Consider the following 23,388-nt stretch of genomic DNA (forward strand, 5'->3'; position numbering starts at 1 on the left):
TGCAGTTCTTTATTAATTTATTGACAACTGACTTCTCACCTTCATCACATTTACAACATCAACAACATCCAGGAAAAAAAGGACTGATGTTTAGAAGCCATTTGGCTGATGAAATTCCTGTCCCCAGAATCAACAAACACGTCCCTCATTACAATATGTTGTCAAACAATTCATACATTAAATTTAACATTTCATGTATTTTGGCACTTTGCTGTGTTAAATTTCCCTGCCACACAGAGACACATTTTGCGACCGTGAACATGCTCACAACCGAATGTTTATTCATTCACATTTATTTGCGTCTCTCACAGATTGTTACAACAACATTTGTAATAATATAATATTCATCACCACTCAAGCTTCTCTTATCTGCCCAGCCAAACGGAGCTCAATGCATGTGTGTGTGTGTGTGTGTGTGTGTGTGTGGGTGTGGGGGGGGGGGGGGGGGCAGCAAGGCCGACGGAGAGTGACGCAAGAGGAGAGGCCATTATATTTGCTTCCTGAAAAGAAATGATGCTGCCCAGCTGGGTTTATTATAGCAACTGGAGTGAACTGTAAAACAGAGCTGGTACTGACACCAAAAATGGATTTGTATGGAAAGGTAAGGTGCATGACTTTTAAAAAAAAAAGCAAAAAAAAAAAGCTGTGAAGACAGAGAAAGAGAAACTATTGAGCAAAGACTGAACAGGGTTTACAGTTTAATAGCAATTTTGGTCTTTTCGGTCTCGTCTCTCTTAATGGGACGCGAAGGTTGACCACTTCTCTGACAGCCAGTCGCGTCCAGTTGTATCCACCAGAAATAATTTAGAGATGAGCGGCTGTGGAGCTCCGTATTCTGACGCTGAAGTCGAAATCAATATTTCTGACGTCGTTCTCTGTCTCTGGGCTGACACCGGGCAAAAACTACAACTCCCATCTCATCTCGATCTCAACACCCCCCGCCCCCCGGTGACGTCAGAAGCGCATGAGACGCACTTTCCGTTGCTCGTGCTCGTCTCACGCGAGCCAGCCTCGTCAGCTCGGGGGCGCGTGACACGTCGGAAGCGGAGGGAACAGCTCCCAGGTGCTGAAATCGGTCGGCGCTTCAGAGAGAAAGACAAACGAGAGGGAGGAGGAAACCAACGCCTGCAGAAGGCACAGATATCAAACCCGTATTCTGCAAAAAACGGGAAGATTCACATAGAACCGAGGCCTTCAAAACAGGTTTGTTCGCACAACGTCCTCAATTCTTTCCGCTAGTTCTATTTATTGATAGTAATATGGAAGAATTTCACGAATAGATGAAATGACCTCTTGCCCAGAATTGCTCGGTGCAGCTCCCTCCTTACCCCAGTAGTGGAATATCACGGGTCGTTTTATCGCGTCTTAACGAACTGAAATTCTAAAAGCGGTGTCCTTTATGCCATTAACACCACCACCACCCCCGCCCCCCAGTGGTGTTTTTGTCTTGAAAAGATGACTGCACTTTGTCGTCCTGCTCGCTGCACTCGTGTCCTCTCGGGTCGTTGATGCCGACAGCTTGGCAGGAAGTGCTCGATGTAGCCAGACGTCGCTAAGGAGAAACATACGTTCTTCATTATAACCCGTGCTAGTGTTTGTAATAGACGTGTTGAAATGGGATTATATTACTTCTGGGAATGCTTTTTAAATTTTAAAGAAGACATAACACACTCATCTGCCAAGGAATGTAAAATTAGGACGCAAAATGTTGTAGGCCAACCACAAAAGAGGCAATATAGGCCCCATGTGGAAATTTGCTGAGGTGCAGAATGTGAGTTATCATCAGTAATAATAATATCTTAGCTTCACTACAGGAATCATTTTGAAAAATGTAGAGAAAACAAACTCAGTTTATAGAATCCTGGTTATTCAGTGCTCAACAGTACAACAGCTTGCTGTGTCGGTCCTGCTGGTTTGCCTGACACAGCCTTCTGTCACCTCTGATGTGGGGCCTCTTCAACAAGCTTGCATTATGCTCCCTAAAATATACATCATGTGTTCTGTATTTTTTGTCTCCTGGCCTGTGTACATCAACAAAAAGGTGGTTTGTAAAAGAAATGACAGCCAACTTAAAAACCTGAATTCTGATGAGGTGGGCTCACATCTTCTCTGCTCCACTATGACAGCTAATGCAGTCTTTTCAGCCTGTCTTTCTGGTCATGTTATTGCAGATGGCTGCCACTCAGGATGTGAAAGGGAAGGGAGAGGGGGGCGACCAAAACTTTGACTACATGTTCAAGCTGCTGATCATTGGCAACAGCAGCGTGGGTAAAACGTCCTTCCTGTTCCGCTATGCCGATGACGCCTTCACTTCAGCCTTTGTCAGCACAGTGGGCATCGACTTCAAAGTCAAGACTGTCTATAAAAATGACAAGAGGATCAAACTGCAAATCTGGGTATGAAATATTAACTAACAAGCATTTAACTTCTAGACATGAGCCCAGAACATACAGTGGAATTACCTGATTATAGCTTCCATGTCCAAAAGAATGTCTTTTCCCTTGATTCCTTCTGCATAGAAAATCTCTGTCGGATTTGTATGTGATAACGTGATGATAGAGGAAGGAAAACTAATCTCACATCGTAACATACATCCAGCCACAGGAATGTTTCAGGTTTAGTCTATAAAGCCAAGCATGCAAACATTTCTATTTAATTCAGTGAGATTAAGGACATTTTCATGTCGAAACGCAGTTAACATCATGAGAACATCAGTTTTCTGTCATACTCCATGGTCCTATGGAGGGCTACTGAAGCTGAAAGGGGGAAGGGGCTGTGAAAGAAATGCCCTGCCCCCACCTTTCTCTTATTCTACTCATTTGTGCTCCTGTAGCGACTCCTGTCTGTAAGACTGTCAATCTATGCCAGACTCCACTTTCTCCTGACCTCTGCCCATATGTTTCTCTGTTGATCAATAAATTTCAAAGCCATGAAAGGTTGAATTGATGGCTGTACGCTCGGTGAAGTCCTGTATACACAGGAGCACCGAATAATTAATTCAGTTTGAGTAATTGTTTAGTCTCTTCGTGCATATCGTGCATCTTTGTATATATGACTACCTCTCCCTCTCTCTCTCTCTCTCTCTCTTTCTCACTCTCTCTCTCTCTCTTTCTCTCTCTCTCTCTGTCTCTCTCTCATATATATATATATATATATATATATATATATATATATATATATATATATATATATATATATATATATATATATAAAATGTTGTTCATACAGAGTTTATATATGTGGGTATGTGTGTGTGTGTGTGTGTGTGTGTGTGTGTGTGTGTGTGTGTGTGTGTGTGCATACACATATGTACACTTTATATACAGTTTATATGTACAGTATATAAACTGTATATGAACAACATAGCTTTTTAAGAAATAGTACTAAATCATCCGCAAACACAATAATTTCTTTGTCATAAATATATGGCATACAATATATTAAATTAATAAAGCTTCGGGGAAGACTGTGGTGTTTTGTGTTGGTTTAAAAATGTGATGTAAGCATGGAGACAGATGGAAGTGTCACCGTTATTGACAGGAAACTAGTAAGTGTGATTTTGGCAAGCAGCTGACAAGAGCACAGAAGCAACACCTTCCTCAGAATGTGTCATACTAAAGAATGTCTTAGGCTGATTAATTAAGAGTCCATCTACAGAAGCTGATTGTCTAGTAATACATCAGAGATAGTGCAGGGTCACACATTCTTTCCATATCTTTCTCTTTATTTCCTGACTTGGTCTCTCTTTCTTTCTTTTTTTACAATTCCAAATGCAACAGTTTCTGTGGAGATTTGCTCTTTTGTTATTTTGTGAGACAAGCAGTCTCCTGACACTGGCTAATGGCAAAAGGAAACAAAGAGATAGACTTCAGTGGTTATAAAATTAAAATGGAAGTATTTTCCTCATTTGCGCAGAGAAGCATATTCAGAGAGGAAAATAATTGTCCTTATAAACACATTGTTAGTCTGTCTTTTCTAATTGGGCCCAGAGAAACTGCGACATTCTGTACAGTAAGTGGCCAGTTAAGGTGAAGAATTTTGACTGATGCTAATTTTGCAGTCGCATTGGGAGATACATATGTCCTAATGCACCACAAATTGTCACTACTGGTATATTTGTTTGAAGTGTTTTTCACTAGCCTCGTTAAAAAAAATAGATACTCACTTTTCCTGAAGTTGAGGCAAATGTCCCCCTCGTTTACTGCCTCACTGCTTCAATCTGTCGGTTGCTTGCATTGATTTCTGGTGGGCAGACAAGAAGCAAAGCTTTTCAAAGGGCTCTATTTCACAGGAAGCAGCATTTTTCCCCCTCCGTTCTCTTTTCATCTGAGAACGAGCAGGCTGGCTCCTTAAAATAGTCTTCATATGCAAAGGTCGTAATCAACAGCTTGATGAGAAGCAGTAGCATAATGAAATAACTCATCCAAACCAAACGTCAAAAAAATACCTGTTATATGAACAACAGCAGACAATTTTGCTGAAAGATCTTCCTCATCCTCTGACATTGTTCAAAATGTCACTGCACAAAAGATGCTATTTAAACACTTGCTGCTGACATTAATAATGTATACATTCACATGTAATTTTGAAGCCATTATAAATAGACAAAAGGTCCAAGCTGCGGCAAAAGCTTGACAGAATGTGAGTTCTGTGTTCAGTGAAGGTCAGAGCTGTCCTTTGGCTATAACTGGCAGGCTGTTGCAGCCATGTGCAGACTGATAGAGGGCAAAAAGCATTGTGCCAATACTGCTGCCTGTCAGGCTTCTGTTTAACAAGAGCCAAGTAGAGCGGCCAGAAATCTCCATCACGGACCCTGCAAACACACTTGTTGTGGGTGGAGTGAAAGACAGTAAACATACAGAATAAACAGGACGGACGTCATTGGGAGATATTATTGTTCAGTGGGTCACAAAACAAAAAATGCACACATCTGTAAACATTTTCTGGAAGGTACTTTGAGGAAAAGATTTAAACAAATGCAACTGCTGAAATCTCACATTATTACAAAGAAAATACTCAGAGATTAGAAGAATGAGCCTTTTCATTGACATTGTGGCAAACCCTGCAGCAGGAACTAGATCCCAGGGCAATCTGTGAGCTGTACTCAACTACTGTGAAATCACACCTAATGTCTTTTGCCACAGTTTTAAGGCAAACATGCCTTAAGCTGAGCTCTGAATATTGCACCATCAGACATTTGGTGCAACTGAGCTACAATTTTATTGAGTACAAGAAAGCATCGATTGCTCCAGTTATAACTGAAAAGCTGTTTTTGGCATCTTATCGATGCAAAGCCAGCGAGGTGATTAGCATAATGATTGTTTCCACATCATGAACACAACAGAAGTACCCATAAATAAAAGTAGATGTAGAAATGTAGATAGTGTTCCAGTGTTGCTCCATTTTTGTGGAAAGTATCTTTTCAAACTGTGTATATAAATAAGTAAAGATTAATGTCTGCTCAGTTACCGTTAGAGACTAGAATAAGTTGTGCGGCATCATGTGGATGTTGCTGAATCACTGTATTGCTAAATCTCGCTGTGTGTGTGTAGGACACAGCGGGCCAGGAGCGTTACAGGACCATCACCACTGCCTACTACCGTGGAGCCATGGGCTTTATCCTCATGTATGACATCACAAATGAGGAGTCTTTTGGCGCCGTGCAGGACTGGTAAGTTTGATTAACATTGGTTTGATGTTGATTTACTTGCTCATCAGTTTCCTCTATTATCCCTTCTTTCTTTGGGTTAAGCTTCCTGTTTTTCGTTATAACGCAGTCATCTGATACCCTATCCATTTGATATGGAGGAGTGTATCTCCTATCATCGCTGTGGCCTTTTTACACATACAGTTCTCAACAGTGCACTTCTTTCTTCTAACATTTGAGAGTCTTGTTGTGGAGTGTTTATGCATCCATCTTTGTCATCCATCGGAATCCATGGGAAGCCTGTCAAGGTCATGGCTCTCATCCATCCATGAGTCACACAAGCTTCTGCAAGCTGCACTGTAACTTTCAGCCAAGCCCAAATGTTTTTGGCTGATGACACATTCGTGTCAAAAACAGGACTTAGGAGCAACAATCATCTGGACAAAGAAACTGGGTTTCTGGGTTAAGAATTTTTCTCCAGAAACAAGCATTTTTCTTGTGAGATCAATGCTGCGTGCAGACCAGGACGTTTTGGTGAGTTTCAGATCTAGATATAAATGTGTGCTTAGATTTACTCTACATTTTGCCTTAATTTTCTTTACCCCCAAGGTAGCATTGTCAGGAATTATGTCACCTGACATGACATTTCTGCCCTCCAGTCCTCTGCACTTATCTCTCTCTGCCAGCCCAGAGAGATTACAGGAACACAAAATTAGTCCCCCCCCCCCCCCCCTTTTTTTGAAGCTAACTTTTCTGATTCACCATGGCAATATTCTCACGATGTTGCTGCATCAGCTGCAAGGAAATGATGATCAGACTTTGACCCGATAGAGATGACGGTGTAGTTTTGCTGTGGACACTCCACACCCATGCACACCCATCATACGCGTATTAAAAATTACTCCAAAGCCAGTGTCCACACGTGATCTAGTAAGAAGCTGTTGTGGTGACAATCTCCACATCATAACCTGATTTGATTATTTCCTATCAGTAAAAATAAGGACAGCATAGCTTTTTTAATAAAGATGTTGAAGCCAGACACACCTATTATTCTTTTAAGACCTGTTGGACAGTTTGATGGAATACTGCAGTCTAGGCACTGTCTGTGGTGGCTATCTATATTAATGGACTGTGTGTTACTGGCAACAACAGAAGAGAACCACTGGCTTACTTATCAGAGTGCAGAAAACGATCAGCATAGAAGGGAGAAGGTTTTTTTACTCGTCTTACAAGCAGAATTTTTTTGCTTTGCCACATGGTTTAATTCCATTTCCTCTTTCTCTTGTTCCTTGTGACAAGGTTGTGGGGGGGGGGTTGCCATGGCAATGACTCCTTTCTCGACTATGCTTTCGATGTGCTCATTTCCTGTCTGGGACAAAGCAGGAATGTATTGTAAGGCTGACATGAAACAAAGGACTTTTTAAAAGAAATCATGCAAATTAATTGCTGTCTCAACAGTTTAAAACCATTTACTCCCCATCTTTCATCCACCCTCTTTGTCCCTGTGTCCAATACTGACTAATACAGTCTCTTTACAGCCTGTATATGGTAGACTTCATGCTAACATGATTATTCTTCTGTAAGTGACCATGATCACCTCAAGATGACCTCCATCTAACCACTCTAAGCAAGTCAGAACTCGAAATCAAGAAGGTGGAGAAGTGGCACCATCATGCTGCTCTCTCTTTCTAAGTCATATTTTCCTCCGCTGTTTCTTTCTCTTTCTCTTCTTCTATCTCTCTGCTACGTTCAGCCTTGGGTAAACTGACTGCCTGGTTTAAGTGGAAACAGCAACATCACAGTACATGTTGATTCCCTAAAGTCCTTCAAGGACTCTCAGCACCCGTCTCAATCTCACCGCTCCTGTCCTCTCTTGAATTTTAGAAATCCATTCTCAAGTATTGTTCCAGCAGTTAAAATGATTTGTAATGTATCAACATGAAATGTATTTGTTTTAATAGGTTATATTAAAACAAATACATTTCGTGTTCATACATTACAAATCATTGTGCAGTGATAAATACTATACAACAGATGCTTATTTATTTGTTTTTTATTCCATGTAGGTCGACCCAGATAAAAACCTATTCCTGGGATAATGCACAGGTGGTGTTGGCTGGAAACAAGTGTGACATGGACGAGGAAAGAGTGGTCTCAGTGGATAGTGGCCGTCTGCTGGCAGAACAGTTGGGTAAGTTTTGGAGCAACATTTCACCTGCTTTTTGGGGTATTATCGGAAACATTGCCTCACAGGAGAAATAAGTGACAAATTATTTAATGGATATTAAATAATAAATATTCATTACATGGTTGATGTCTTAGTCATGTAACTCTGTCATCTTCTTTCCAAGGTTTTGAATTTTTTGAGACCAGCGCCAAGGACAACATCAATGTGAAGCAGACCTTTGAACGTCTTGTTGACCTAATTTGTGACAAGATGTCCGAGAGCTTGGACACTGATCCGGTTGTCACCACGGGGGCCCCCACTGCCAAACTCACAGACAGCGCTCCGCCCCTCCAGCAACCAGGATGCAACTGTTAGTGACTGATGTCAGGAAGCTCAGAGAGGGCTGTGCAGGTCCCTTAAGGCGGTAAAATGTGCAGAGTTTTGCTCTCCTTCAGCGTTATCCCTCCTGCTAGCACTGCTTTCTCTGGACTGCGGTTCAGACCCTGTAGAGTTACACAATCCAGTTGTATTATCTCTAAATTTTATCCTCTGTATCAAGAGCAAATAACCAGACATACATATAAGGCTACCATAAAATGTGTGACATTACAGGACAACTAGAAAATAGTGAAAACCTTCTTTCAGATATTTAACGTAGTTAAAACCCCTGTTTGACTTATAAGGCCGGAAACAGTTCATAGTCTTGATGTACAGTTAAGCCTAAAGACCTTTAAAATCTTTAAGACCTAGAAAAATTAAGAAAGGAGAGTCAGTGAGTGCTTTAATAATTATTTTGTTTTTTTTACAGCATGTGTTTTCCTTTCAGAGGATAATTTTGTGTCCTAAAGCTGCCAAATCTATGATTTAGTGCTATAGGATGTAGCAACTTTTCTTCGTGTAACGAGTGTGTGGCTGTTGTGTGACTGTAAAGTAAATGAGAAAGTTTGCATGAGTGTGAGTTTTACACCTGAGTCACATATGAGTGCTACTTAACTGCTACCTTGGATAAAAAAGTGGCCTTTTTGCTTCTCCAACATGGCCTCTATAAGTTACTCTGTCATGCTTACCTTTGGAAAGACTCCAGTATGTAAAATGTTAACGTGAGTGCTAATCCATGTTTTGCTGTCTTTAGATGTGTGGTTTCTCTGATAAGTATATCTGTAAACCTTAAAAGCAACTATTTCTATTTGCTTAGACTCAAAGATGACCCCTTATTGTTTGATGCGATGAGCATGCTGGCAAAAGTCAATCATATGTACTGTTTTAGCTGAAGATCAAGCCAAATAGCATTGGTTCCACAGAAGTACTACAAGCCAGCATTTTTCTTAACGTCACACTGACAAGGGACAGTGTGAAATAAATTAAGTGATCCACTCTGGCATGGAATAAACAGCCATATACATACATGCGCGCGCGCACACACACACACACACACACACACACACACACACACACACACACACACACACACATACATATAGAACATACACATACACACACAAAAGTGTGTATCGTTACGCTTTTGAGTCAGCATGTTGAAATTTCTTACTTGTGCTCTAAAATTAAATCCCTTCTACAAGAAGAAAAAAAACCTGAGCAATCAAATAAACTACTTACGGTGTACTCACAGTAAGTTTTATGATAAGTGTTGCATCTTTTTAAAACCCAGAGAGCCTCAGTTCAGCAGCTAATAGAAAGAATGTTTGTGAATGTCTGTGTGAGTATTTGTGCCAAAACATCACGCTTCCCTTTGCATTGTTTGTTGTCTGTTGCATCGTAGAAAAGTTCCAAAAATTGCATGAAGTCAGTCCTGATTCATCTATGTAGATTTATATAATAAAAGTGTGTGTGTGTGTGTGTGTGTGTGTGTGTGTGTGTGTGTGTGTGTGTGTGTGTGTGTGTGTGTGTGTGTGTGTGTGTGTGTGTGTGTGTGTGTGTGTGTGTGTGTGTGTGTGTGAGTATATACATATATACTCTGTGTTACAGATTTAGGAGCATTATCACAGTGCTAGCTGTGAGATGCGATGGGCCAATAAGTGCAATATTTTATGAATGAAACCCTGTACATAATTCCTCCTGTTCTAGAGTACGACTGTATGTGTGTGTGTGTGTGTGTGTGTGTGTGTGTGTGTGTGTGTGTGTGTGTGTGTGTGTTCGTGTGTGTGTGTGGGAGTGGACGCTTGATCAGAATGCCTCTGAAGCCTCTGCAGCCTCTGAATGCGTGACTTGATTGTGGGCATTTGTGTGTATGTTTACTTGCCATTATTATAAAAAGACAATGACATAATATAGTGTATTGTTTGTGTATACCTTTTGTACAAACATATTCATGTACTATATGCTGTTTCCTGCTAACTGTTGGGTGTTGAAGTCATGTTATGTTAAAATGCAGTGTTATTGTGAAAGGGGAATAACGTAGTCCATGTACCATAATGTTGTCGCTAGCTCAGAGACGCTGTGCATACATACATATACGTGTATACTTTTTTTGCTAACAGCCACAAAATAAATTGTTGTATTGATCTCCAGTCAAGATTCATTTGATAGATGAAATGATGTGTTGCAGTTTGAATGCCCAATCACTGTATTGGAATCTCATTACACCTGACTGAACACACTACAGAAATATTTGTTTCTCAGAGTGCAAGCAAAGTAAGAAATATGTTTTTGAGATTATAGGAAATAAATCAAATTCTATCAGTCCGCCTGTGTCTCTTTCTTGCTGCCCAGATGGAAACTTGACGGAGGTTATTTCTTGACCACGTGCGCCTCCTAGTGTTAGAACAGTAAAAATGTATTGTTTCTGTATATTGCTATATTTTTTGTGAATTACATATTCACTATAGTACTTTCTCTCTTGTATCCACTTATTCCCCCAGCTGGTGACAGTGAAAATATTTTATATATTATATACAACAGCTTCACAGATATGAAGGTTATGCAACAGATGCCGATCACATCTTTTCCCAGCAGGGCCATACAGTACTGATGATTGACTGCTCCCTGAAGTGAACAGCAGATGACGCTGTTCAGTTTCAATGGATGACATGCAGTAACTGAATGTACTACCTACAGTATGTTCCTCAGACGTGGTGATAGGCAACATTAGAGATAGCCTGAGAAAAATCCTAAACAGATAAATGCAATAAAATAAATTAATAAATAATTAGCAGAAAATATCCAGAGAAACCAGATTTGTACAAGCCTCACCCATTGGGCTAAGGTCATACTAAAATATTCTTTGGAAAATTACTGATATACCAGATATAGAAAGTGTGTTCCTCTTAAACTTTGTAGATTTTTTGTATATCTTGCATACTTATATTACAACTTGAATCAATGACATCAAGAAACCAGTGAGTAGGCAGAATCAACCCATGCTTTTATTTAATCCATTGCATAAAAAAAGTTTTTTCATTCTTTTTATTTATTTTATTACACAAAGTCTTATGATCTACAGTGCTATCCAATAAACTGCAATTAACAAGGAATTCATTAAAATAACATTTTAATTGTCTTGTGAAACTTCCAGACAAGTTGGCATTCTAAAGACATAACCCAAAAAAATAATTGTCCTGAAGACCTTTTCTTAAGTTACAGTTTGTGTTTTCCTTTCATACCATAAAAAATAGAACACATAATGAGAAAAGACCCACTGTTTCCATTGGTCCAGGGCTGTTTAGAATCTACAGTATGTGTGTCAAAAGAAGAGTCCCATTTTTGGGACAATGATGCACTCACCCGGTCCCGTTACCCCCCTCCCCACCACCTCCCATCACTACAGGAATATACTCGACCTTTTTTCTGACCAGGCAGACGAATGTCAGTGGTTTTGGATATTGCAAGTAATGTGAGTGGAACTGTGAGCCGAGCATAGATAAGCAACACAACTGTCAGTGTTTCAGCCATAAATAATGCAGCAGTGGCTGAACATGCAGATGTGTCTCAAAGCCTCTGTGCTTTGTCGACTGTGGTCTACAAACACGCTCAGGACATCCCTTTGCATCCTTTTCAGTGTATCCAGCTGAAATACAACCACATGAGCGTTCAGATAACGGGGAAATAATCCTGTAAAGTTACCACCATATTTTTTACATCTGACCGTGTCACATCTGTGCGTGTGGGGACAGGCCGTTCAGACCAGGTCTACAGCAAATACACCTCAGAAATCCGGCTATAGGCCACACACCACTCAAATAGTAAATCCATGACTTGGGTTTGGCCTGAATCTCTTCAAGCTTCTCCATCAACAACAGATTTTCCCGAGTCACTTTTTTTTTTTTTTTTTTTTTGATAGAGCGACTTGTGTTTGGCTGTGTGTAGTAAAAAGGCAACATTTTCAAATTCATAACAGGAGATCAGGTCAACCCAAGCCAAACGGTTCACCGATGCAGCAAAAGAGAACTAGAAAATCAACTGAAAAAGGCTAAAGAAAATGACATGCTTTGAAGTTAAGGCACAGCCCATGGGCCAAGGAACAGTTTCTTTTTAAAAAACAATTTGGCTTTCCCCTTCTCTTCACTGAGCTAGTTTGCAGACAAGCAACATGTCGATGGATCATTTTTACACTGAAGCTCATGTGTAATAAACATTCTCTCAACAAGAGGTACGTAATACAGCCACACCATCACCAAAAGGGATGATAAGAATCAACCATTTACGACAAACAGCGTTATGATATTAATAACATTAATAATATATTACATACAGCACAATAAATATGTTTGTAAACAGCAATAAAACCAGAATTCTTTATTACAGATAAGGGCATCGGGTGAGGATGAGAAAAGAGAGAAAAACAAATCTTGGCACAAAATGAAAATGATTAAATAAAGATTTGGAAATGACACAAGATTAAAACCAGCACTCCTAGAAAAGCTGTGTGCAGTATTTCAAATCATTTTCCTTTTTTTAAATTTGTTGATTTATAGATTATGTACACAACAAGGAAAATATATATTTGGGAATTTTAACGGCAAGCATGTAATGTGTCTACTGTGTCTGAAATATGTATTGTACCACCTAAATATTGCAACCCCCCCCCCCCCCAAAAAAAAACTCAACAAATAAAAAAATAATAAATAATAGCATCAGGTGTAGAGTGAGAAATGAGTAGCTGAGGTGTAAGACAGCACTGTTCAAGCATAAGTATTGATGAGTGTGTTGGTGAGTTTAAACATTTTGACGTATGAATATATCAGTGCATTAAGAGTATTTAGCTGGAGGATGGTCTCATCTGATGATGACACAACGGAGCTGATTGTCTTGTTGAAAACAAAGACAGCAACTGGGTTTGAGGTTGTAACAGCAAAACTGAACAAAAGTTTAGGTGAACAGAAAACACTGTGGGTGAACACTCAGGTAAGCCGCTGACGGTGATGTGTGAGTCAAACAAATGAGCAAGAAAAATAGAAATAGATGATAAAAGCTATAAGCACATTGGGATAAATTCACTCATAGTTTTCAAACATCATTACGTGTTTTTCTGTATTTTGGAGCACTCATCAAGCTTTTGTTTCTCTTAAAAAAGGTGTTTTTATATGAACTGAAAGAGCATTGCATTGTCTCAGGATGTGTTCAAAAGAACTGCAGGCAACGATATAAGATACTAAATTTCAAAGGCTTCATTCGCTTCACAGACAACTTCAATGTAAATGGTTCCTGCTTCCTTCTCAGTGAAAACTCTCACCAAAATAAGAGTTGTTATGAATCAATTCAAAATTCCAAGTCACAAGATAAACCAAATATGACTATAGTGGCATGGGAATAGTAGTATAAATGCTATTTGAGCAAGTGCAAACACCTTCTAATGTAATCAAGCCGTGAAGAGACCCCCCCCCTTCAAAACGCCGCGATGCGTTTCTCCCCGTTGGTTTCTAAAAGTTCTTAAATCGCCTCTGCTAACACAAGAAAGCCAAGGATTTCAAAAGTAAATTCTAAAAAATATCTGAATCTTACATACAGTACAATACAAAATTAAAGAGGTCTAGGACAGCGTGAAGGCTGTTTAGATTTGAGCTTTGTATATCAGTCAGGTTTTCAAGGAAGACTTCCGACCTCAGACCTGCGTTTTGAAAAGCTCCCCGGTGTGCTGCAGCTTTCATCTCTGCCGCGTCCTGTCCAGGTCTCAGCCGGACTGTAAAATGCCTCCTAATTCGCAGTGGGGAGGAAATGACTTAAACCGAGAGGGAGGAGCTCCTTGAACAGACCAATTACCGTCTTTGTAGAGTACGGGCACTTGATAAAACACTGAAAAATTTCAGGCAAAGGCTGAGACTGACCAGAGGGAGAGAAAAAGTGACGTCACCTGTCAAAATGAACGGCGCTGAGCAGATGGAGATCTGCTCGGCTGCGTCCTAAAATGAAGCTTGTTAAGCAGAGGCGTAACAGTGAAATAAAGACACAACACTTCAGTAGAATTGGGAATGGAAGGGAATATTCCTGAGTGCAAAAAAACTTGAAAAAGTACCGGTGGGTGTGTCCAAGCAAAGATAAGAGGAGGAGTGGCCGAGGTGGAGAGCAGCGCACACTTTGGAACCAGAAACATTGATGTATAAAAAACACACACAGACTCCACAAAAACCCAAAAATATTCTATAAATAATCATCTGTTTACTAAGAAGAACAGTTCTTCAGGTGCCCGTCCAGAAACTGCTATGTGTGTGGGGCTTTCTCTAGCACCTCCCCCTCCTCCTCTTCCTCCTCCTCTGCTACTTCTTCCTCCACCACACACGGTGGTAAGCAATGTGTCTCCCCCTCTTGAGCTATCTCCTCCTCCTCTTCCTCCTCCTCCTCTTCGTCCTCCCCCACCTGTTCATCTAAAGGTATCTCCGTTGATTCAGAGTCCTGCGTGCAGAGTGTTTTCGAGTCGGTACAGCTGTTTTCCTCTTCTTCCTCCTCGTCTTCCTCCTCCTCCTCCTCCTCTGGCTGGCTGCCACTGTCTTTCTCAGTGTCTGACTCCCCATCTTCCTCCAGAGTGAGCTCGAATTGGAACTTGTCCCCTCCTGGAGGTCGAGTGCCGTCTTCAGGCTCATCCAGCGCAGGAGAGGGGCTTTGGGGGATGGTGCTTTGGTACCACTCCCTGTTGTCCTCCAAGGTGTCCAGGATGTCCTGGGCGTCCGGGTGGACCAGGTCAGCCCATGTCTCCCACAGAGGGTGAACGATGTAGTCTATGAAACCAACCTGCAAAAAAAAAAAAATAAGCAAGGGGTCAGAGGTCACTCAGTATGTCAACATGCAAGTTCACATACTGTCAGCGTGTTCGTGACTTCTCAAATGACCTGGTTCTTTTCTACGGAGGCGTTGTGTTTGTCACACATGGGACTGATCTCCATGCCCCGCTCCCTCTCTCGGTCACCCTGACTGAAGAACTCCTCCATGATGCGGTCAGTCCACTGCCGGTACAGCTGGAGAGGTTTAGTGGGATTGCTCAGGTCTGCACAGTGCACCATGTTTTGTAGAACCTAAACGGAAACAACAGCAAGGTATAAAAGATGGTTTAACGGAACGTTAAGGTTGAAAACATCAGCAGTTGTGATTCATTGGTTATAGTTGTGAGGTTGTTTTGATGTAATTCTGACCTGTATCCTGTCAGAGTAGTTGTCTAGCAGCAACACACCAGAGCTGGTCACCTTCTTGGTTTCCACCATGGTTTTCAGATCGGCCAGTAGATTCATGTGCTTGGACATGTCTGTTGCTAGAACCTGAGGGAGGCACGAGAACTCAGTAACAATAGCAGGGACTGAAAACCTTATATAACTCCAATTCTTGCCCTCATCTTTGACAGAGGTTGCGTCTGTTCACTCACAATGTCGATGACCATCTTTCGCAGTGATTGTCTTTGTTTTTTGGTCAAGTTTTGGAAGATGTCACAGTTCTCCTCTTGTAGTAGCTTAAAACCAACGGCTAGATGATGGTTTTCCAACACTGATGAGTCGTTGTACATCAGTGCCAGTTCTGAATCTGCATTGGGGGGGGGGGGTGACACATGGGTACATCATGTGAGCTTGTTGTCCTTTCTTTTTTAGCCATATCCATAAATTTTACTACAAATAGCCAAATTTTATGTGATACATTATTCCCCTTGTGCTCTGTGAGCATCATCGTGTTTTTCCTGAGAGGTTTCCCCCCCTCTGGGTCATTTGAAGGTCCTCTGTCTGTATTTAGATTTTCCATTAAGATGCATTAGTCTTGGCAACGGAGGGGCAGAAGGGAGAAAGGGGATCCTGCTCTGTGGCTCAGTGGCTGACAGAAGATCATTCTGGTGGCATCAAATGAGGATGACTCACGCTGCCTTTACTGCAGGGAATCCCCGTTTGGGCTTTTGGGAAACACAACACATTTTGTGTGTTCAGCGTCTGAGACTGAGGAGTGCATTTCTTGCTCAAATCTACTATAGCTAATGCTTTAATGCAACACTTACCATTATAATGGCTTCCAAAATGCCCATTTTAGTCAATGCCCAGTGGATATAAGCTGTATGTGTCGGTGTTTTCTTCTAAATTGCCAAATCAAGGTGATATTTGTAGTCCCTCCGGTTAAGGATGACTCAGAGAGAGTGCAAAGGCTCAGTCTCAGTATCCAGAGGACAGTTCACACGTTTAATAAACCACACAGATTCCATAATTTCAATTATTAACTGAGATTTCTGTTTTTGCTTGGAACTTGATTTTGAATTCAATGACTACGGCCTTTTTGTTCATGCTTGGCTAAAAGGTTGTTGTTAATCAATGCATAAATAAGTATTTTAAAATGTACAACGGGATGAACATGGTGTTGATTGTCATAAGTAACTGCTGCCCAATGTAAACCAGAAAAAAATCACGAGCCAACAGGTCAGAGAAAAAAACGGTTTTCGTTGTTTCTATATCTGTGTCTTTGGAAGGATTTTATTGGCTGAGAACCTGAATGCTAATGCGCTAGCAGGAAAGGGTGCTATTGAGGACAATATTGATCCCTTCTTTGAACTCTGCTCTATCACATGTCAGTGGCATCACACTTGACTACAGAGGCACATGCTGGTGAAGACACGCACGTGTGCGTGTGAATATTGTCGATGCACATGTCTGTGTGCGTGTGAAGCCGTTTCACACGTTTTCATCGTGTGCGTCGGGTAAAAAGACTTCATATTCACGCTCTATAAGCCATCATGTGAGAAAGTGTCTGCCAGTGAAGTGAAGAATAAAGTGTGTGTGTTCTCAACTAGATGTCAGACAGATACTGTCTCTTGTGTGTGTTTGTGATATCGCTGAGTGAACGAAGCTGCTGTGATTGCTCCATATTTAGACTCACTGGTGTTGATGAGGAACTGGTTTGAGACTCCAGGATGGTCCACGTCGTGAATTGCACTGGCAAAGATGGCAGCTAGGATCTCGAGGTCCGTGAATACAGCCTGAAAGAGATGAACCAGGCGCAGAGGGGCAGAGGGCGGGGTGGATGTGAGAATCAAATGGTCTGACAAAAATACCCTCGCAAGCATCGAACTCAAGAAGGACTTTGATTGAAGCTGATTGTGGAAGTGTTTGTGTGTTAGCTGTTGATCACGCACACACACCTCTAGGGCAGGGGTGGATAGCAGCACGTGAGTTGACTGGGTGACGTCAGCAGCGTGAATGTTGTTGTGGTAGGCTACATCGCCATGGTAATGGTCTTCTAAGGTCATCAGGTATGTGATAAAGGTGTCGAGTGGAATTTTAAATGTTTTTAACAATTCCCTCTCCTGCAAACCAGAAAACAGAAGAAATTATGCACAGCCACGGCAAATTGAGGAACTCAACAAGCATTATGACAAAAAAAACAACAACAAAACGGATGTTACCTGGAATATCGTGTACATCATGACTGTTAGTGGCCGATTCCCAGAGAACTCTGAGATTTTAAAAACATTAAGGCCCCATTTATTGACATGCTCCAGCTCCTGGGAGGAAAAAACATATTTAAGTACAAACATATTTAAAGACAAATTTTAACACTTGAACTTTTAAACTTGAAACACCATGCAGTCCGAACGGATGAACAAACCTTAGCAAGTTCATCCTCTGTCTCAGTCTTGACACCAAAGCGAGGGATGTTGGAGTTTGTGAGGCTGGAGGAGTGTTGCAGCTTTTTCACTCCGCTGATCTGAGACATGGGCTTGTTCTTCTTTTCCTTCTCCTTCTGCGTCTGAGGGGATGGCATCTCCACTTCGTGTTGCTTGTCTGAAAAGTAACACAATCGTAAGGTGAATATGAGGTTGACACAATCTTTTTTAATGCAAATTTTGTTTTTTGTTTTTTTTTGTAGGGGTTCAACCAGATGAAAATTCTTATTTCTTCCTGTAAAGAATTAATGAACTTGATATTAAGCTACAGCAAAAAAAATAATGTGTGTATGGATGAATAGTTCTTGCAGTCAAAATAAAAAATACATCTACTGCATGGGGGCCTCACAGCAAGAAGGTTCTGGTTTAGATTTTTTTTCTATGCAGAATTTGTATGTTCTCTTCATGTCTTCTCCAGCTTCCTCCCACCTCCAAAAACATACAAATTAGATGATCACTCCAAATTGAATATAATTGTGTGTGTGAGTGGTTTGGTTTGTCTTTCATGTTGCTCCGCGATGCACTGGCAATGCCTCCAGATCCCCCCCCCCCCCCGCCCCTAGCCAGCTGGGACAGGCTCCAGCAACCCCTATGACCCGCAGGGAAAAAGACGAGACAAGATAGTTTGAGTCGTCTCGTCGTCAAGAGGGAGGATGGATGGATGTATGTATGGATGGATATCTACTGCGCGTGTTTGACCAAAACGAGACACCTCTGGCTCACTTTGACGCTTGACATTCTGTTATATTTCACTTTTCATGCCGGGTACTGTAGAGATTCTTTTCATTACTTTAATGCACCTGTGGTGAATCCACCATCCCATGTCATTACTCACCCAGGAAAGTGCTGGAGATGAACTCAGAGACCTGGTTTCCAGAGCGGCTCATCTCTGATAGGTGAGTCAGCTCTCTGTTCAGCATCCTCTTGAACTGAAAGAAAGGAGCAATGTCACTATTTTAATTTTTTTTAACAGCTGAGGTCTCATACACACACATTTAAATGAATGCTGAGGAAATGCAAATTCAATTCAAAACCCAAATAAAATAGATCTGACTACATATATATATATATGTATATACATATATATATGTTTTATCCCTTTGTCCACCAATAAAAGCTTATTGTTAAATTAAAAATACATTTTTATGAATGCTCTGACACTGGCCCTCCCATTGTCTGGGGTGTCTGACTAATAATTTCCAATCACACCACAGGAGCTGTACTCAGTGTACACACACACAACCACACACAGCAGGTCAGAGGGCTACAAATTTGTTTTTTATTTATTTAATCAGTAATTCTTCTTTTCTTTGCTTTCGTTCATATTCATTTAAGCTATTTCCCCCTTTACAGATGAATAAAGTATTCTGATTCTTTTCAAGCTGCCTGTCCTGCAACACATTTCCCCCATTCCTTCTTCTCTTGTGCCCAATTACACCAGCAGTCCCCAACATAGCAGCGGCTTTTCATTTGAAGAGCAAAATGATTGATATGGAGGAGGATGCTTGAAATCAGGTATTTTCCAAAGTGGTTGCAAAACAGTTCCACAGCAGACCGCAAAAACAAAGACCTCCGCAACAAAGCTGCTGCGTTGTCTGGATGACTCTGCCTTTGCTCCTAATGCATTATGCATGTGTATTGATTAATTACACGAATCAATACTAATCACCTAAAATAGACCTTTACAGCACTGTGGAGTGCTTACTGTGGAGTTGTGTATTGACATTACGGTAAATGGGACGCAAAAACATTCAGTGGGCGGCTTTTTAAAATGGAGACACAAGAAGGATGGAATCATCTGTAGCGTGTGTTTGTCAGGTGATAACAGCCGATGCAGCGATAAAACACACGACTGGTAAAGCTTTGCGCAAATAATAAGAATTAACTAAATAAAAGAAATAATTGAAATAAAATCTAAAAATGAGAGGATGTAAAGGTTTTTTTTAAAAATCAGGTTTGTGGTTACAGCCCCTCACTATGACAGAAATATAGAGCAATGACAAAGGACTGCTTTATAATTTATTGTTTTATTCCATATACAAAAGCTTTTGCTGCATAAAAAACAAAACAAAAATTTGAATTTACGCGTCCTGAAAAGTGTCTGTGCTTACTAATCTAAACTAAAGGAAAACGGCAGCTACATGTGATTTCCTATGTATTTAAACCTTTCAAAGCACCACCAACTCCACACAGATAAACCAAAATGGATGATGGATCCACACGACACACCTACGAAGCCCTGATTCCCCACCAGACCAAAACCCCCCCCCCTCAAATCTGGATCATGAATAACCCTCAGTTAAAAAAAAAGACATTTATTATCCAGAAATAAAATCACACAATTACATTAAAACATCACAGTAAGTCATCTGGACGCCCCAACCAGAAACCACATCTTACCTTTATATATCCCCAAGACACAGTGAGCAAATAATTTGTTTCAGGCATTTTGACAAATCAAAAACAAGAAAGAAAAAAAAAAACAGATGGAGAAGCAGAAAAGCAGAGGTTTAATGCTCAAGTTCAAGCCAAGCCTAGCCTTCAGTCTGGATGCTGGGAGCTCTAGGCAGCTAGTGAAACAAAAAGTGTCTGCAGTTCTTGCCGGTAATAAACCTCAACCCAAAGAGGTTCAATGCAAATCTGTGTGAAAGAGTCGGTTAGGAAAGCATCCCGGTCCCCTCCTGTGAATATCCACACAGACGAGCCCATATTCCAGGAAACGGAGGGGAAACACAGACTTTGAGAAAGAAGCAGCTCCCCAAAGATCCGATGAGAGCGAATCGTGACCACACACACCTTTCTACGTACTTGACATGTGGGCACGTTCCAACACATACACAAATACACACACACACACACACTCGGATACAAGGACACACTGCCGAGTCTGTGAATAATTGATGATGCTGCAGATGCCTGGTAGATGCCAAAGCACCAGGTTGGTGAAAACGCTGCCTGCTTCTGTGCCTGTATGTCACAAGCTCCCATGTGAAGAGTACAGACTGCCACGCAACAGCAGCAAATCAGCGCGCAGATATGGAACAAGTGTGAGCTCATCATCACCTCTGATTGGCTTAAATTTGACCAGAGTTGAGGTCACCTGCTGTGTGATTGGCTTGGACAGTCTGTCAGTGGAAAATCTACCAATTCCTTTTTCCTTCCATTCCTGCAGTGCAGCGCGTGCATGTGCGTGCGTGTGTGTGTGTGTGTATGTGTGTGTGTGTGTGTGCATACAGTACATATTTATTTGTGCAAGACATTTTTAGATTCCATTCACTGGCACATCTATGAGTTTGCTTGCGGAGTGAGCCGAGCTCCTGTACAACATTGTGTACAAGCACAGGTTACCTAATCAAACGCAACACAATAGTGAAAAGGTGAGGTCAGCTTTCCTGCCAGTATTCAGGCACGGTGATTCACAGTAACATCACCGGTGAGAACATGTAAGTGTGTGATTACCAATTAAAGTCACCGAAAGAAAATACGTCATCATTATCTAAAGTGGGATAAAAAGTGAAAGCAGTGCATCCACACATGTTGGATGTGTCACTGAGCTCAAGAGGTTGTTGCTTCAGTTAGAAACAATGATCAAGTCTTATTGGAGGAAGATTTTTTTTTCATTTAAACTTCCCCATGAACAGCGGAATAAATGGTCCCCTCGTGAAATAAATTGAAAATAGGAAGCTGGTGTATAAATGTGAATAAAACATAATGAACATATTCTACATCTCTGGCAGCAATTTCAACTGCCACTAATTCAATAGCACTTCATTATCTGCCGTTTTAATGTTATTACCTCCGCCAAGGAGGCGTTGATTTGTCTGTCCATTAGCAAGATTATTCAAAAGATTAAGAAAGGAATTAAGGATGTTTTTGAGTAAGGCCTATGGAACAAACCATTAGATTTTGGTGGCAATCCTTAATTATATCTACTAAAAGATTTTTTCCCACTGTTGGACTGTAAGATCCTAACATAGATGATACTCACAATGCTTGAATTATCAATTAAACTCTGACATCCTCACATTATCTCGCAAACAAATCATAAAGTTACATACCAGCAAATCACAATTAGGTGGCAAAATTAATGCATCCATCAATGCATCTTTAAAGTAGATCTCAGTGGATCATGAGAAAAAAAATCATAGCAGCAAATCTGCCTTTGAAGAATTTGCGTTTTCAAGTGCAAAAAGCATTAGATCGGACTGAGAGGCCATATTTATTTCAGGCCAATAGGAGGTTCAACTTTGAGCAAATTCTTTACAGAAACACAACAACAGAATGTCGTGTAAGTTAAACACTCACTCCCCTTAAAATTGTACAGCGCCACAATATAGAACCTTTAGCCGTATTAATATTTGACCTGTCTACAGACATTGCCCAAAGCACTTGATTCCCAAAACCAATGTTGATGACGCAAAGGAAACAAGGAATAAAACCCTGTCCTGTCTGAAGAAGACAATCTCCTCTACCAAGCCTCAAGCAACTAAATCAGTAATATTGAATTTGACCTATTTGGAACACTTTCGGGATCTAACCTTAATTTGAATAAGACCGTATTGATTCTAGTCCACTCCATCCCCCAAATTCCTTGCAATGATTAAAATATCCAGTAGATAGAATTACATTTTAATGGGCTTGAGAATGTAAAGCACCATTCCTCTCTCCAGCAGAACAAATTTCCAGGATTCAATGAAATTATGTGAAACTCTTCCTCTTCTTGCTCAAAAGAGAGAATATCATTAAAATAATTTTTATCCTACAATCGTTATACCAAATTCAAATCTTTCCTTTTTTCTTAGATCATTAGAGAAATTAGACGTTCTAATATTGTCTGATATAAATCTTATGTCTTACAAAGAAATTACACAATCAGGACATCTATTCTTGATGAAAAAAAAAAAAGCCTTGTCATTTGCTTACAACTTGTAACTCTACAACTTATATCTAGCAGGATTTGACTGTTAAATGATATCCTAAATAACAACTGATTCAACATGTCACTGTGTGGGGACGTTTTTCCACTTTTCGCCCTGGAACAGAATTACAAAAGATGGATGTATAGACAATCACAATAACCACCTCACAATATATGCTGGAGGGGATTTTAAGAACAAAAACAAAAACTCGCTTAAGACCTATTTCTGCAGCCAGAATGGACAGTAATTAACAGCTATACCGGAGCAGATGAGACGACTGTCTATCTGAGACCCAACAACTCTGACGGGCTCTGAGCCAAGCAGGCCTGCACAGGCTCACGACACACACCAGAACACACACATAAGGCTCAGTCCCTGCAGAAACATATGGAGAAATACAGCACCAAGCGACACCCCTCCTATCCACACAGGCCTCTTCTCTCTCTCCCCCACAAATAATGTGTAAACACATATTGATAGCTTATCGAAGAGGTGTTAACACAAAGCACTGGGTAAAAATTGGAAAGTGTCACACCAAGCGTAGCGTGTAATTTGTTCTTTGGCGGAGTGACCAAAA

General features: G+C 40.8%; 2 protein-coding genes across 5 annotated transcripts in view; one reads left to right on the forward strand and one right to left on the reverse strand.

Moving 5' to 3' along the window:
- Nucleotides 1–507: 507 nt before the first annotated feature.
- Nucleotides 508–10,511, forward strand: rab3c (RAB3C, member RAS oncogene family). 2 transcript variants are annotated; one of them, XM_068310451.1, is made up of 5 exons: nucleotides 508–601; nucleotides 2,172–2,396; nucleotides 5,553–5,671; nucleotides 7,714–7,838; nucleotides 7,999–10,511. In XM_068310451.1, the coding sequence occupies exons 1-5, from the start codon at nucleotides 584–586 to the stop codon at nucleotides 8,187–8,189; spliced, it is 678 nt and encodes a 225-aa protein (XP_068166552.1). In that variant the 5' UTR covers nucleotides 508–583; the 3' UTR covers nucleotides 8,190–10,511. The 2 variants fall into 2 exon arrangements, with proteins under 2 accessions (XP_068166552.1, XP_068166551.1); XM_068310450.1 differs by lacking the exon at nucleotides 508–601 and adding an exon at nucleotides 708–1,203.
- Nucleotides 10,512–11,175: 664 nt separating this feature from the next.
- The window catches only part of pde4d (phosphodiesterase 4D, cAMP-specific), a 159,624-nt gene continuing 147,411 nt past the window's right edge, over nucleotides 11,176–23,388 (reverse strand). For all 3 annotated transcript variants that reach the window (XM_068311752.1, XM_068311753.1, XM_068311755.1), the window contains 9 exons: nucleotides 18,728–18,821; nucleotides 17,835–18,010; nucleotides 17,632–17,730; nucleotides 17,368–17,532; nucleotides 17,106–17,205; nucleotides 15,622–15,776; nucleotides 15,395–15,517; nucleotides 15,095–15,277; nucleotides 11,176–14,996 (listed from right to left, as the gene is read on the reverse strand). In XM_068311752.1, coding sequence (XP_068167853.1) covers nucleotides 14,469–14,996; nucleotides 15,095–15,277; nucleotides 15,395–15,517; nucleotides 15,622–15,776; nucleotides 17,106–17,205; nucleotides 17,368–17,532; nucleotides 17,632–17,730; nucleotides 17,835–18,010; nucleotides 18,728–18,821 — 1,623 coding nt within the window. In that variant the 3' untranslated portion in view covers nucleotides 11,176–14,468. The remainder of the gene's footprint in view (nucleotides 14,997–15,094; nucleotides 15,278–15,394; nucleotides 15,518–15,621; nucleotides 15,777–17,105; nucleotides 17,206–17,367; nucleotides 17,533–17,631; nucleotides 17,731–17,834; nucleotides 18,011–18,727; nucleotides 18,822–23,388) is intronic.

The sequence above is a fragment of the Antennarius striatus genome, chromosome 3 (assembly GCF_040054535.1).
Source record: "Antennarius striatus isolate MH-2024 chromosome 3, ASM4005453v1, whole genome shotgun sequence".
Lineage (NCBI taxonomy): Eukaryota > Metazoa > Chordata > Actinopteri > Lophiiformes > Antennariidae > Antennarius > Antennarius striatus.

Excerpts from the sequence above, each read along its gene's own strand:
- rab3c (XM_068310450.1), top strand. The coding sequence starts at position 811 with ATGAGCGGCTGTGGAGCTCCGTATTCTGACGCTGAAGTCGAAATCAAT. Across the intron at positions 2,397-5,552 it reads GGATCAAACTGCAAATCTGG|GACACAGCGGGCCAGGAGCG; the intron begins GTATGAAATATT and ends GTGTGTGTGTAG. Across the intron at positions 7,839-7,998 it reads TCTGCTGGCAGAACAGTTGG|GTTTTGAATTTTTTGAGACC; the intron begins GTAAGTTTTGGA and ends CTTCTTTCCAAG.